The sequence below is a fragment of the Pleurodeles waltl genome, chromosome 1_2 (genome assembly GCF_031143425.1).
Source record: "Pleurodeles waltl isolate 20211129_DDA chromosome 1_2, aPleWal1.hap1.20221129, whole genome shotgun sequence".
In the NCBI taxonomy this organism is placed as follows: domain Eukaryota; kingdom Metazoa; phylum Chordata; class Amphibia; order Caudata; family Salamandridae; genus Pleurodeles; species Pleurodeles waltl.
In genome coordinates this window covers 338,029,996-338,044,786 of record NC_090437.1, presented here as the reverse complement: position 1 = coordinate 338,044,786, position 14,791 = coordinate 338,029,996, and the positions used below count along the sequence as shown (strand labels likewise).

The following is a 14,791-nucleotide window of genomic DNA, read 5'->3' as shown; positions in this document are numbered from 1 at the left end:
AAGAGGCACAAATGCGGCGCTAAAAAAGTATAAATATGGGCCATAGTTTTGAGGAGGAAATTCGTCCAGAGCACTCTAGTTCATCTTTAGAATTTCTTCCACAAATTGAAGGATTTTTATTTCCCTCCTAGCTCTAAATGAGGTCCATAGTGTTCTAGGTTTCCAGGTGCTGCAACCTGTTCCCTTATTATAGTTCCAATAAGGCTGGCTGAATGTTAAGTTTGAATGTTAGGTTTGAGGTAAGTTAAAATATTTTATATAACTTTTTCCTTACTTAGCCTAAGTAGACTATTAGGACCACGTAGACTTCCGCATTTTGTCTCAGATGAGTGCAAAGGGTATTTCGACCTGTTTTTACAATAAAGTCTATTAGGAGTTGAGCGCAAATGAATGTGCTCTGGTTTTTGCCTTAATGCTTGCTTCTAGTTTATATCTGGTTGTAACATCTTAGGCAAAAATAGTAAAAGCAATCATGTTACCATCTTCAAAATGTATTCAAAATGTGTCCAAGAGCGTGATACAACCTGTTCTTTGCCACCCATGTTTTAAACCATCAGAAAAAACACCCAATACCTGCCATAAACGTTTTTTGCAGTGAAGTGCTTTTGCATCCACAACTGACACACAAGTGTAAATACCGATGTCACTGAAGTGATATATATAAAGTTAACTGATTTTATCAGACTGGATCATTCATGGTTTGTTGTACTCATGATGTTTCTAAACAGTCTTTATAGTGAAATCCAGCCCAAAATATCTGAATTTGGAGTAGTATGACCATGTACTCTCAGAATCTCTAGAAACAAATTAGATTTCAGAGAAGCAACGTTGTCCTCACCAAAGATGCAACTGACACTATCTGTGCAAAGCTGCAGCAACGCAGCCTCCCCCTTCAGATTTGTAATGTCAGAAAGTGGTTGGATATTAAGGCTCAATATCTCCATATCCCTCATCCAAGAAATACTGAATATAAAAGACGGTTGGTGGGTACCCGCCCATCATACTTCATGCATTATAACCCATGACAAAAATATCACTTTTACCTTGTTGATGTAGTGATAGGTGATATAGTCAATACCATATTTTTTAATATCGATGTTATCGACTTTGATATAGTATCATTCACCTGGTTGGTGGTACCTACAGAGATATTAAGTATTGTTAAAAACTACACTTCACCTTCCTGGGGTCTCAAGATTTGTAAAGTCTTAGATTCTGTGCAAGGCAGTAGCATTTAAGACGCAATCCAATCTAAAAATAATTGAGTACTGAAATTCCTCTTTAATTCTGTTTCATTTTGAAAAGTTCGCAAGGCACAAAGATACCCAACATGTTTTCTACATCAGTATGAGGAGCTATGAAGCAGAGGCACCTCTGCGTGAACAATGCTCTGGCTATTCACGTCTTACCTGCATAAGTGGCCACCGTGTCCATTTTTGCAGTAATTTCCTTTTTCATGTAAATTGGCCGGAAGGAAGCTGTTTTCTGGACGCAGTATGGATTGAATGCTTGCTTATAGGTGGTAAGCATGTCCATGTCCCCTTTGTTTGGCTTATACCTGTCTGGTTGTTTCCATATTCGTCGTAACACCTCATGAGGAACGTAAGCTTCCCTATAATGGAGAAGAAAGACCTTTTCTGTAATCACAACATGGATGTTCTGTATGGAAGTAAAATCGCTTTAGGTTGCTTGATGCAACTTATGCAATTGTGTTTATACCACCGCGATTCAGTTGACAAGCAAGGCTTAAAAACAGAAGGTCTGTTGACAAAGGGGCCCTGGTCTGCAAATCTAGACCCCCCAGATTTAAACTAGTAAACACAAAACATGACTGCCACCTTCCAATCGCCCTAAATACAAGAGCCTTCATGGCTGTCAAAGTTACAGACAAGAATGCATTCTGCGGTGAAGAGGCTGCAAAGTACCTGCATCATAAAGACAAATACTTTAGTTAGAGAACTGTAGAATTTCCAATTGTAAGTAAGATTCTACAGGCTTCTAAATCCTCATTTATAAAACTGCAACATGTTGTGCAATAGTTTATGTTAGTAACGCCAGTGATTAAATATATATTTCAGATCAGTCTGTGCTGGATAAATCTCCCCAAAAATATTTGTGTCACTTACTTCTTCAAAATTACTTTGGAGAATCTTTTTCTCATACATACAATGAAATAGATTCTAAAATTTGCAGCAACATTTATAAGGTGAATAAAATATTATCAAGAGCAGCCTAGATGGCCGCCTAGAAAGTTACACTCTGAGTTAGCTCTGCCATGCTTTCTCAGAAGCGTCTTTTAAACAATTGCAGCACCCTTTCTGTGGTGCCCTAGTGCAATACATAGATGGACAAAATGAGAGAATTTTCATCTCTGATCGCATCTGGATTGAAGAAGGATTGGGCGATCACCACAGAAGCATACTTGTTGGAGTGCAACCGTCTTGCGCCAGTCAGCTCCTGAGTTGCCAGTCCAGCCCTTGTGGCTCTGAGCTCTTTTCGTTGGCTCTGAGGTCACCATTCCTAATCCAGAATAAGAGTAGAGCAGTATGGAGCGATACAGAGGATGGAGGGACCTGCCTCAGGTACACTCACCAGGATTTGCAAAGTCTGGCTAGGAGATACATCTATTAACACAGAGTTGGGTCAACTGGTGGGACCCGGTAAACCAGCATTCACAATGTATCAAGAGTTTCTCTGCAGCTTCACTAAATCTATAACAAGAGTAAGAAACATGGGAGAGGCTAATCTAAGTCCCCACCATCAGGCAAAGAATGGGATAGTGTAGTGGCCACATGCAGGTGAATGAGTAGACTCTCCAGATTGAAACGTATACATGGTTACGCCCCACTTTTTGCCTAGCGTTGATGCCAACTTTGATTGAAAGTGTGCTGCGACCCTGTTAACCAGGCCCCAGCATGAGTGTTCTTTACCTAAAACTGTACCTTGTTTTCCACAATTGGCACAGCCCTGGCACACAGTCAAGTCCCTTGTAAAAGATACCCCTGGTACCAAGAGACCTGTGGCCTGTATTATGCCACACTGGGGATCCCTCATTCATCACATGCACACTGCCTTGCAGCTTGTGTGTGTGCTGGTGGGGAGAAAAAAACTAAGTCAACATGGCAGCCCTCTCAGGGCTATGCCTGTGGCAGAGGTAAGTCACCCCTCTAGCAGGCCTTACAGCCCTAAGGCAGGGTGTACTATACCACAGGTGAGGGCATAGCTGCATGGGCACTATGCCCCTACAGTGTCTAAGTCCATTCTTATACATTGTAAGCGCAGTGTGGCCATATTAAGTATATGGTCTGGGAGTTTGTCAAAAACAAACTTCACAGTTCCATAATGGCTACACTGAATACTGGGAAGTTTGGCATCAAACTTCTCAGCACAATCAACCCACACTGATGCTAGTGTGTGATTTATTGAAAAATGCACACAGAGGGCATCTTAGAGATGCAGCCTGTATGTTAGCCGAACTAATCAGCCTGCCACTTCCAGATGTGTTTCTGACCACATGGGATGAGTGCCTCTGTGCACTCTAGTCAGAAACAAAGCCTGTCCTGGGTGGAAGTGCTACACACCTCCCCCTGCAGGAACTGTAACACCTGGCGGTGAGACTCAAAGGCACTTCAGCCAGTGAATATGTCCACCCACTAGACGAGCCCCCAGTTTTGGCAGCAAGTCCAGAGGATTAATGAGAAAGGAGGAGAAAGAAGGAGTCATCCCCTCAGCCAGGACCACCCCTAAGGTGTCCAGAGCCGAAGTGACCCCCTCCTTGAGATATCCTCCATCTTCCTTTGGAGGAATAGGACCAATAGGTATAGGGATGTGCCCCCCCAGAGGGAGGGTGTAGCCAGCATCAGGGACAGTAGCCATTGGCTACTGCCCTCTGACCCTAACACCCCCCTAAATTTAGTATTTAGGGGTGACCCTGAAGCCAGCTCTTCAGATTCCTGATGACCTCAAGAAAGAAGAAGGACTGCTGAGCTGAAAACCCTGCAGAGAAGAGAAGGAGACAACAACTGACTCAGCCCCAGCCCTACCGGCCCGTCTCCTCCTTCAAAAAGCTGCAAAAGAAGAAGCAATGCGTTCTGCAGGACCAGCGACCCCTGAAAAGCCTCAAGGGGATTGCCTGCCTCACTGAGGACTAAGAAACTCCAGTGGACAGTGGACCTGTCGAACAAGAAGACAAAGAAACCATCTTTAAAGGGACTCCCACCTCACACCAGAAGCCTGGGTCCAAACCTACTGTGCACCCGAAGCCCCTGGCCCAGGTCTAGAGGAACCAACCAGCCAGAGAGGACAACGAGGCAATTACAACCAAGTGTCCACCCTGGGCTGACCTCTCTACCCCTCGACGACGCCTGCAGAGGGAATCCCGAGGATCCCCCTGACCACGACTGCCCGGGATGAAGATATCCGACGCCCGGAGAAGCACTGCACTGCACTGCACCCGCAGCTCCCAGACTCGAGAGAAACCGACCATGGTGCAGAGGTGACCAGCAGGCGGCTCTCCTCCCTGCCCAGTTGGTGGCTTGCCCTAGAAGCACCCCTGTGTCATGGCCTTGCCTGCAGCGCGTAAGTGACTCCCTGGTCCACCCATTGAGTTCCATTGGGAACCTGACGCCCTGTTTGAACCCTGCACCTGGCCGCACCAGTGCCGCTGAGGGTGCAAGTTTGATGCCTACTTGGGACCCTCCAGTGCTCCTCTAAACCCCCCAGGTCTGCCCTCCGATAATGCTGGTGCTTACCTGCAAGCAGACTGGAACCGCAGTACCCCCTGTCTCCATAGGCGTCCATGTTGTTTTGGCTCCTGTTTGACCTCTGCACTTAACCGGCCCTGTGTTGCTGGTGCTCAGTGTATGGGGTTATCTTGAATCCCTAACAGTGGGCTACGTGTGCCCTGGAGACTGAACCCGTAAGTTTGTTACTTACCTCAAAAACTGTACTCTACTTACCTCCCCAGGAACTGTTGAAAATTGCAGTATCCACTTTTAAAATAGCTTTTTGTCATTTTAAAGAAAACTGTGTACATTGTTGATTCCATTCAAAGTTCTAAGTATTACTATGCAAAGTACCTTTCATTTAATGTACTTACCTGCTAAATTAATCTTGTAGTTCTAGAAATAAATTAAGAAAGAATATTTTGCTATATAAAAACCTATTGGCCTGGAGTTAAGTCATTGAGTGTGTGTTTTCACTTATTGTGTGTGTGTGTGTGTACAACAAATGCTTAACACTACCCTCTGATAAGTCTAAGTGCTCAACCACACTACCACAAATAGAACATTAGTATTATCTATTATTGCCTCTGTCAAGCCTCTTGGTGAACTCTGTGCACACTATATCTCATTTTGATACAGGCTATACAGAGCCAGCTTCCTACATTGGTGGATCAGGGGTGGGGTCAAAGAATTTGCATTTGCTGGGCTACTCAGTCTGTACCTGATCACACAACTAAATTCCAAAATTGCCTTTAGAAAACAGATTTTAGAATTTTGAATATTTTTTCTAAATTTCTAAGAGTCCTGCTAGGGCCTTGTGTAAGTCCCTGTTAGCATCTCTTTTTAAGTTAAGTTTTGTAAAAGTTGGGATGTAGTTATTAGAAGTAGTTTTTTTAGTTTCTAAAAAGTAATCCCAATTTTAGTAGCATAAGGAATGGCTCAGAGGACATAGTGATGGAACTCAACCTCACTCCTTACCTCCATCTAGGGATGGCAGAGCTAAGGGCCCTCTGTAAGCTAAGAAAGAATAAAACTGGTTCCAACCCTACCAAGGTCAAGCTCCAGGAGCTCTTGGCAAAGTACACCAGGGACCACCCTACTGAGGAGGAAGGCCTCTTCTCAGATGGGGAAGAAGTTGGGGATCAGGAGCTAGAACTCCCCCCTCCTAACCTAACTAGGGAGACCAGGGTTCCAAGATCCCTGTCTCCACAGATAAGACTCACAGGATCTGGTTCTTTCACAGGGGAGTCCAGTTCCTCTGTGAACATTGAGGGCAGGCTCGATGAGGAGAACATCCTTTTAGCAAGGATGGCCAAAAGATTAGCCTTGGAGAAACAGCTCCTGGTTATAGAAAGAGAGAGAGCAAAAACGGGCTTAGCACCCATTCATGGTGGCAGCAACATAAATAGGGTCAGAGAGAATACTGACATCCTAAAAATCTCAAAGAGATTGTCTCAAAATGTGAAGAAGGTGATGATATCACCAAATGCTTCACAGCTTTTGAGAGGGCTTGTGCGACCAGAAAGTTAAACAGATCTCACTGGGGAGCTCTCCTTTGGGAACTGTTCACTGGTAAGTGTAGGGATAGACTCCTCACACTCTCTGGTAAGGATGCAGAATCCTATGACCTCGTGAAGGCCACCCTGATTGAGGGCTGTATAATTTATTTATGAAAGAACATCTGTTAAATAACTGCTTCAATGACAAGTTGCATCAGCATCCGGTAGACCTAGGTCCAATTTCTCCCCAAGAATTGGGAAAGAAGGCAAACCACTGGGTCAAGACAAGGGTGACCAAGACTTCCACAGGGGTTGACCAAAAGAAAGGGGTCACAAAGCCTCCCAGGGGTAGGGTGGTGAGACATCCAAGGACAAAACTAAAGAGTCTTCTCAATGGCCCCAAAAACCTGCCCAGTGGGTTGGCCCTGAGCTTCTTCACAGTCCACAAATGGGTACAAGGGCAAAAACTTTGAACCCAAGAAGGCCTGGTGTCACACCTGTAGACAGCATGGACACCAAACTGGAGACAAAGCCTGTCCCAAGAAAAGTCCCACTAACTCTCCTCCAGTTAGCACAGGATTAGCCAGTCTTCCGCTAGGATCAACACTGTGCCCAGAGCAAATTAGGGTTCACACTGAGGCTACTTTAGTCACTGAGGATGGGGTGGATATAGCCACACTAGCTGCCTGGCCACCCAACATGCAAAAATACAGGCAGCAGCTCTTAATAAATGGGACAAAAGTAGAAGCCCTAAGGGATACAGGTGACAGAGAAACTGGTTTCCCCAGGACAGTATTTGGCTGGGCAAACATATCCAGTTACCAATGCTGATAATGTAACTAAAGTCCATCCCATGGCTATGATGATTTTAGAATGGGGAGGGGTTACTGGCCTGAAACAGGTGGTGGTCTCTTCTGCAAACCCAGTAGAATGTTTGCTAGGGAATGATTTGGAGTCCTCAGCATGGGCTGAGGTAGAACTCAAAACCCATGCAGCCATGCTGGGTATCCCTGAACTGGTGTGTGTAAAAACAAGAGCACAATGCAGAGCAAAGGGTGAAAAAGGAGTGTTGGAGCCTGGAATAATGGCCAAACCTTTCAAGAGCAAAGGTAAGAGGACTAGGGGACCAGCCTCTGTACAGCAAAAGAAACATGACCTCTCTTTCCAGGAAGATGTCCTATCCTCTGAGGAAACTGAGTCCATCGAGCTGAAGCCTTCCCAGGTAGAGCTCAGGTAGGGGGACCCTCAAGGGAACAGCCGTGCCAAGGAGAAAAGACTTGTCCCACTCTTGAAAGCCTGAGACAGAAAGCTGCTGAACAGGAGAAGGGAGATATCAGCGGCTCCCACAGGGTTTATTGGGAGGATGGACTCCTTTACACTGAGGCAAGAGATCCCAAGCCTGGTGCCACTAGGAGAGTGGTAGTGCCTCAAGAGTTTAGAGAATTCATCCTCACATTGGCCCATGACATCCCCTTAGCTGGGCATTTGGGGCAAACTAAGACATGGGACAGATTAGTGAACCATTTCTATTGGCCCAACATGTCCCTAAAAGTAAGGGAGTTCTGTAGCTTATGTGTCACCTGTCAAGCAAGTGGCAAGGCAGGTGGCTATCCAAACCCCCCCCCATTCAACTTCCAGTGGTTGGGGTCTCCTTTCAAAGGGTTGGTGTGGACTTTGTGGGTCCACTGGAACCTCCCACAGCCTCAGGGAATCAATACATACTGGTAGTAGTGGATCATGCGACCAGATACCCTGAAGCAATTCCCCTTAGGTCGACTACTGCCCCAGCAGTAGCCAAAGCCCTAATATGTATTTTTACCTGAGTGGGCTTCCCTAAGGAGGTGGTTTCTGACAGAGGTACAAACTTCATGTCAGCTTACCTCAAACACATGTGGAATGAGAGTGGGATGACTTATATGTTCACCACACCATATCATCCATAAACCAATGGCCTTGTTGAAAGGTTTAATAAGACATTGAAGGGCATGTTCATGGGGCTCCCTGAAAGGAGATGGGATGTCCTACTGCCATGCTTTCTTTTCGCCTACAGAGAGGTGCCACAGAAGGGAGTAGGGTTTTCCCTCTTCGAGCTTCTGTTTGTCCATTTTGTAAGGGGACCATTGGCACTTCTTAGAGAAGGTTGGGAAAGACCTCTACATGAGCCTAAACAAGATGTGGTGGACTATGTGCTTGGCCTCTGCTCCAGCAGCTGAGTACATGGAAAAGGCATCCATAAACCTTTTGGCCAACCAACAACTCCAGAAGTTGTGGTATGACCAAAAGGCTCCAATGGTTGAATTTCACCCAGGGCAGAAAGTCTGGGGTCTGGAGCATGTGCTCCCAGGGCACTTCAGAACAGATGGAGTGGCCCTTACCCAGTTCTTGAGAAAAAGTGTCAGGTCACTTACTTGGTGGACCTGGGCACTAGCAGGACACCTAAGAGGGTGATCCATGTTAACCGCCTGAAACTCTATAATGATAGGGCAGGCATAACCATGCTGATGAGGATCAGGAAGCAGGGAGTGAACCTCTCCCTGACCTCCCCTCAACTGACCCTAAAGATGGAACAGTAGATGGAGTTGTTTACTAAGACACCCTCTCTGCCGAACAGCAGGCTGATTGTAGGCAAGTCCTGCAGCAGTATGCTGAGCTCTTCTCTTTGACCCCTGGTCAGACCCATGATGTGGACACAGGAGACAGTTTACCTGTCAAAAACGAACTATTCAGACAGTCTGACTAAGTTAAAGAGAGCATTAATGTGGAAGTCCACAAGATGCTGGAGTTAGGGGTACTAGAGCACGCAGACATTCCCTGGGCTATCCCAGTGGTCTTAGTCCCCAAACTTCATACCAAAGATGGAAAGAGAGAAATTAGGTTTTATGTGGACTACAGAGGACTCGGTTCTGTCACCTAGACAGATGCTTACCCCATACCCAGAGCAGATGAACGTATTTACAAGTTAGGTGCAGCCACATTTTCAAGTACCTTTGACTTAACTGCAGGGTACTGGCAAATTAGGATAGCACCTGGAGAAAAAGAGAAAACAGCATTCTCAATACCCGGTGGGCATTATCAGTTTACTGTTATGCCCTTAAAGAATGCCCCTGCCACCTTCCAGAGGTTGGTGAATTAAGTCCTTGCTGGTTTGGAGTCCTTTAGTCCAGCATATCCAGATGATTTTGCTGTCTTTAGTTCCAACTTGCAGGATCACCTGGTCCACATGGGGAAGGTTTTGCAGGCCCTGAAAGCAGCAGGCCTCTCTATCAAAGCATCTAAATGCCAGATAGGGCAGGGTACAGTGGTTTACTTGGGCCACCTTGTAGGTGGAGGCCAAGTGCAACCTTTACAACCCAAGATCCAGACAATTCTGGACTGGGAAGCTCCAAAAACCCAGACTCAAGTCAGGGCATTCCTTGTCTTGACTGGATACTACAGGAGGTTTGTGAAGGGATACGTGTCCATTATGACTCCCCTCACAGAATTAATCTCCAAGAAAATGCCCAGGAAAGTAAACTGTACCCTAGACTGTCAAAAGGCCTTGCACACCCTAAAAGAAGCTATGTGCTCAGCACTAGTTCTAAAAGCTCCAGATTATTCTAAGCAATTCATTGTGCAGACAAATGCCTCTGAACATGGGATAGGTGCAGTCCTGTCCCAAACCAGTAATGATGGCCTTGAACAGCCTATTGCTTTCACTAGCAGGAGGTTACGCCCCAGGGAGCAGCGTTAGCGTGCCATTAAGAGGGAGGCCTCTGCTGTGGTTTGGTCACTGAAAAAGTTGAGACCATACTTATTTCGTACTCACTTTGTTGTTCAAAATGACCACAGACCTCTCTGATGGCTAATGCAAATTACAGGGAATGGACTTTGTAGTGGAACACAGACCTGGGACTGCCCATGCCAATGTAGATGGCCTTTCCAGGTTGTTAGAAATGGGGTTTTTGGTTGGCAGTCAGGTTGCCCTCTGTCCAAGCAAGAACCCTCACTCTAGTCAGGGTAAGTCACACACAATCCAAAATCAGCCTGTGCTCACCCTCCGGTAGCTTGGCACGAGCAGTCAGGCTTAACTTAGAAGGCAATGTGTAAAGCATTTGTGCAATAAATCATACAACACCATAGCATAACACCACAAAAATACACCACACAGTATTTAGAAAAATATATAATATTTATCTGGGTATCTTCAGGTCAAAACGATCAAAGTTGCAATACGAATTTGTAAAGATATCACTGAAAAGTGATATAAAGTGTCTTAAGTCTTTAGAATATACCAAAGTCTCTTTCAAGCACAAGTACCTGGTTGGGAGTGGAAAAATCTCCTCAGAGGGCCACAAGAGAAGAGGCGCGTGGAAAAAGGGTGTGTGCGTCGATTTCTCCCCAGCACACACAGACTTGCGTCGTTATTTTCCACGCGGGGAAGCCGGCGTCGTTTGCCGGCGCATGGGCAGTCTCTTTCTGTGGATCGCGGGGATTACCAGATGTCCCGGGTCTGTGCGTGGATTTTCCTGCTTGTTCTCCGGCTGCGTGTCGGTCTGCGGGGCTGCACGTCGAAATTACGATCTCACGGCAGGCGTCGCGTCGATTTCTCCTCTAGACTTCGATCTGCGGGGCTGCGCGTTGAAATTACGATCTCACGGCAGGCGTCGCGTCGATTTCTCCTCTAGAGGTCGGGCTGCGTTGTCCTTGCGAGGCCGTGCGTCGGATCTTCGATCGTCCCAAGAGCGTCGCGTCGATCAGCGGCGGAGTGCTGCGTTTTTCTCGCCGTGAAACAAGCTGTGCGTCGAAATTTTCGGCGCACGGAGCGTCCAAGTAAAAGAGAGAAGTCTTTTGGTCCTGAGACTTCAAGGAACAGGAGGCAAGCTCTATCCAAGCCCTTGGAGAGCACTTTCACAGCCAGACAAGAGTTCAGCAAGGCAGCAGGGCAACAGCAAGGCAGCAGTCCTTTGTAGAAAGCAGACAGGTGAGTCCTTTGAGCAGCCAGGCAGTTCTTCTTGGCAGGATGTAGTTTCTGGTTCAGGTTTCTTCTTCAGCAAGTGTCTGATGAGGTAGGGGAGAGGCCCTGTTTTATACTAAGTTGTGCCTTTGAAGTGGGGGTGACTTCAAAGAGTCTTTAAGAAATGCACCAAGCCCCCTTTCAGTTCAATCCTGTCTGCCAGAGTCCCAGTAGGGGGTGTGGCAGTCCTTTGTGTGAGGGCAGGCCCTCCACCCTCCCAGCCCAGGAAGACCCATTCAAAATGCAGATGTATGCAAGTGAGGCTGAGTACCCTGTGTTTGGGGTGTGTCTGAGTGAATGCACAAGGAGCTGTCAACTAAACCTAGCCAGACGTGGATTGAAGGGCACAACAAGATTTTAGTGCAAGGAAATGCTCACTTTCTAAAAGTGGCATTTCTAGAATAGTAATATTAAATCCGACTTCACCAGTCAGCAGGACTTTATATTACAATTCTGGCCATACTAAATATGACCTTCCTGCTCCTCCTTTCAGATCAGCAGCTGCCACTTCAACAGTGTATGAGGGCAGCCCCAATGTTAGCCTATGAAGGGAGCAGGCCTCACAGTAGTGTAAAAACGAATTTAGGAGTTTTACACTACCAGGACATATAACTACACAGGTACATGTCCTGCCTTTTACCTACACAGCACCCTGCTCTAGGGGTTACCTAGGGCACACATTAGGGATGACTTATATGTAGAAAAAGGGGAGTTCTAGGCTTGGCAAGTACTTTTAAATGCCAAGTCGAAGTGGCAGTGAAACTGCACACACAGGCCTTGCAATGGCAGGCCTGAGACAAGGTTAAGGGGCTACTGAGGTGGGTGGCACAACCAGTGCTGCGGCCCACTAGTAGATTTTAATCTACATGCCCTAGGCACGTGTAGTGCACTCTACTAGGGACTTACAAGTAAATTAAATAGTCAATCATGGATAAACCAATCAATAGTACAATTTACACAGAGAGCATATGCACTTTAGCACTGATTAGCAGTGGTAAAGTGCTCAGAGGTCAAAAGCCAACAACAACAGGTCAGAAAAAATAGGAGGAAGGAGGCAAAAAGTTTGGGGATGTCCCTGTCAAAAAGCCAGGTTCAACATGACCCCCTACCAGCCTAAAGCCAGGGGAGAACAATCACTATCCTGATGTACTTCCCTGTTTGAGGCGACAGAACAAGGACCCAGGCCCACAACAGCAGGGGCATGCTCCAGTTCTTCGCCTTCCTGACTCCAATTGGATCCCTCTGTCCATACTCTCAGGGCCCACTAAGCCAACCCATGGGGAACCTTTCTCCTTACCTGCGGATCCCATCTGTGCAGCACCTAACCTTACTTTGCTCACAGATGTATCCCAGGAGCAGGATAGTACCACCATGACCAACACAGTGGTGTTGCCCACTCTACCCCCGGGGTGTGACACTTGTCCCCTCCCCAGGGATAACTCTGTCCACCCGGACAGCAAGCCACAGTGATTACTGACAGCTGCCAGGCATGAGAGCCAGGCCCCAGGCCTCTCAAAGCTCTCCAACCACTGTGGCTGTGGAGAGTGGGGGGCGGTAGCCCCAGGTGCTGGGCACCCTTTAACCACTCTCCCCTTCACCAGGTCAGGGATGACAGCCTGAACCTGGTCCTCCCCTCTGGGGCTCTGTACCCTCCCTCCTGGAGCGGTACCCCCAGAGTCCAACATGGTCAGGGTGCTTACAGAAGTCGCCCTGTACCATTCCTCTACCAGTGCAGGGCTGTTAACCTGCAACTGGCCCTCCAACCTGGGGTCTGTACCTTCAGGTTGGACTACGGCCCGGGGTGAGGCTTCCCTCCCCCTGCCCTCCCTTCTGGGGTCCAGCACCCTCCAACTAGGAGTGGCCTCCTCAGAAGACAACATGGTAGAGGCACTGTTATCAGTAGCCCCTCCCTCCAGGTCCGGGGGGACACCCTGAACCTGGTCTTCCAGCCCAGGGTCTGTACCCTCAGGCTGGATCACTGCCTGGCAAACCAGGACTTCCTGGGAGGCACACCTACCCCCCACCAGGTCAGAGTTTAACCTCCGCACCTGACCGTTCAACTCAGAGTCACCACCCTGAAGTTGAACAATTGCCTGGCACGCCAGTACTTCCTGGAGGGCACACTGACCCTCCACCAGGTCAGAGTTTAACCTCTGAACTGGGCCAATCAACTCAGAGTCACCACCCTGAAGTTGAACAATTGCCTGGCGCACCAGGACTTTCTGGGAGGCACACCTACCTCCCACCAGGTCAGAGTTTAACCTCTGAGCCTGGTTCCCCAACCCAGGGTCACCACCCTGAGGTTGGGCAACTGCCTGGCACGCCAGGACTTTCTGGGGGGCACACCTACCCCCCACCAGGTCAGAGTTTAACCTCTGGACCTGGTCATCCAACCCAGAGTCAACACCCTGAGGTTGGACAATTGCCTGGCACAGCAGGACTTCTTGGGAGGCACACCTACCTCCGACCAGGTCAGAGTTTAACCTCTGAACCTGGGTATCCAACCCAGAGTCACCACCCTGAGGTTGGCCAACTGCCTGGCACACCAGGACTTTCTGGGAGGCACGCCTACCTCCCGCCAGGTCAGAGGTTAACCTCTGAACCTGGTTCTCCAACCCAGGGTCACCACCCTGAGGTTGAACAATTGCCTGGCACGCCAGGACTTTCTGGGGGGCACACCTACCCCCCACCAGGTCAGAGTTTAACCTCTGAACCTGGTTATCCAACCCAGAGTCAGCACTCTGAGGTTGGACCACTGCCTGGTACACCAGGACTTTCTGGGGGGCACACCTACCCCCCAACAGGTCAGAGTTTATCCCCTGAACCTGGTTAGCCAACCCAGAGTCACCACCCTGAAGTTGAACCATTGCCTGGCAGGCCAGGACTTCCAGGGAGGCACACCTACCTCCTACCAGGTCAGAGTTTACCCTCTGAGCCTGGTTCCCCAACCCAGGGTCACCACCCTGAGGTTGGGCAATTGCCTGGCACGCCAGGACTTTCTGGGGGGCACACCTACCCCCCACCAGGTCAGAGTTTAACCTCTGAAACTGGTCATCCAACCTAGAGTCAACACCCTGAGGTTGGACAATTGCCTGACACAGCAGGACTTCTTGGGTGGCACATCTACCTCCCACCAGGTCAGAGTTTAACCTCTGAACCTGGGTATCCAACCCAGAGTCACCACCCTGAGGTTGAATCTTTGCCTGGCATGCCAGGACTTCCTGGGGGGCACTCTCACCCCCCACCAGGGACACACCGTCCCCAAGGGCCACACAAGAGTCTGGTTGGCGCAGGTCTCCCGACCTCTGCCCATCCGGCAGAGTCTGGGTTTCCCCCAAACCAGAAACGGTTTCACCTGGGTCATTCCTAGGGGGATCTGCTCTCAGAGCTGTCCCCTGACTCTCAAGGTCCTCCACTGGGGTCTGCAACCCCCTCTCAACCCTATGTCTGGACTTCTGCACCCCCTCACTAGGAGGAGTACTGCCAGACACCAGAACTGTTGGGATGAAGGCTACAGTCACCCCCCCAAGTTCTTCTGACACTGCAGGGCTTCCCTCAAAAGGTGGCCCTACGGT

General features: G+C 48.3%; 1 protein-coding gene across 1 annotated transcript in view; it reads right to left on the bottom strand.

Annotated features, from left to right (window-relative positions):
* SAXO1 (stabilizer of axonemal microtubules 1) overlaps positions 1-14,791 on the bottom strand; it is a 356,540-nt gene that overhangs the window by 178,253 nt on the left and 163,496 nt on the right. Inside the window, exon 3 of the mRNA XM_069239449.1 lies at positions 1,410-1,612. Within this exon, the coding sequence (XP_069095550.1) occupies positions 1,410-1,612 (203 nt within the window). The remainder of the gene's footprint in view (positions 1-1,409; positions 1,613-14,791) is intronic.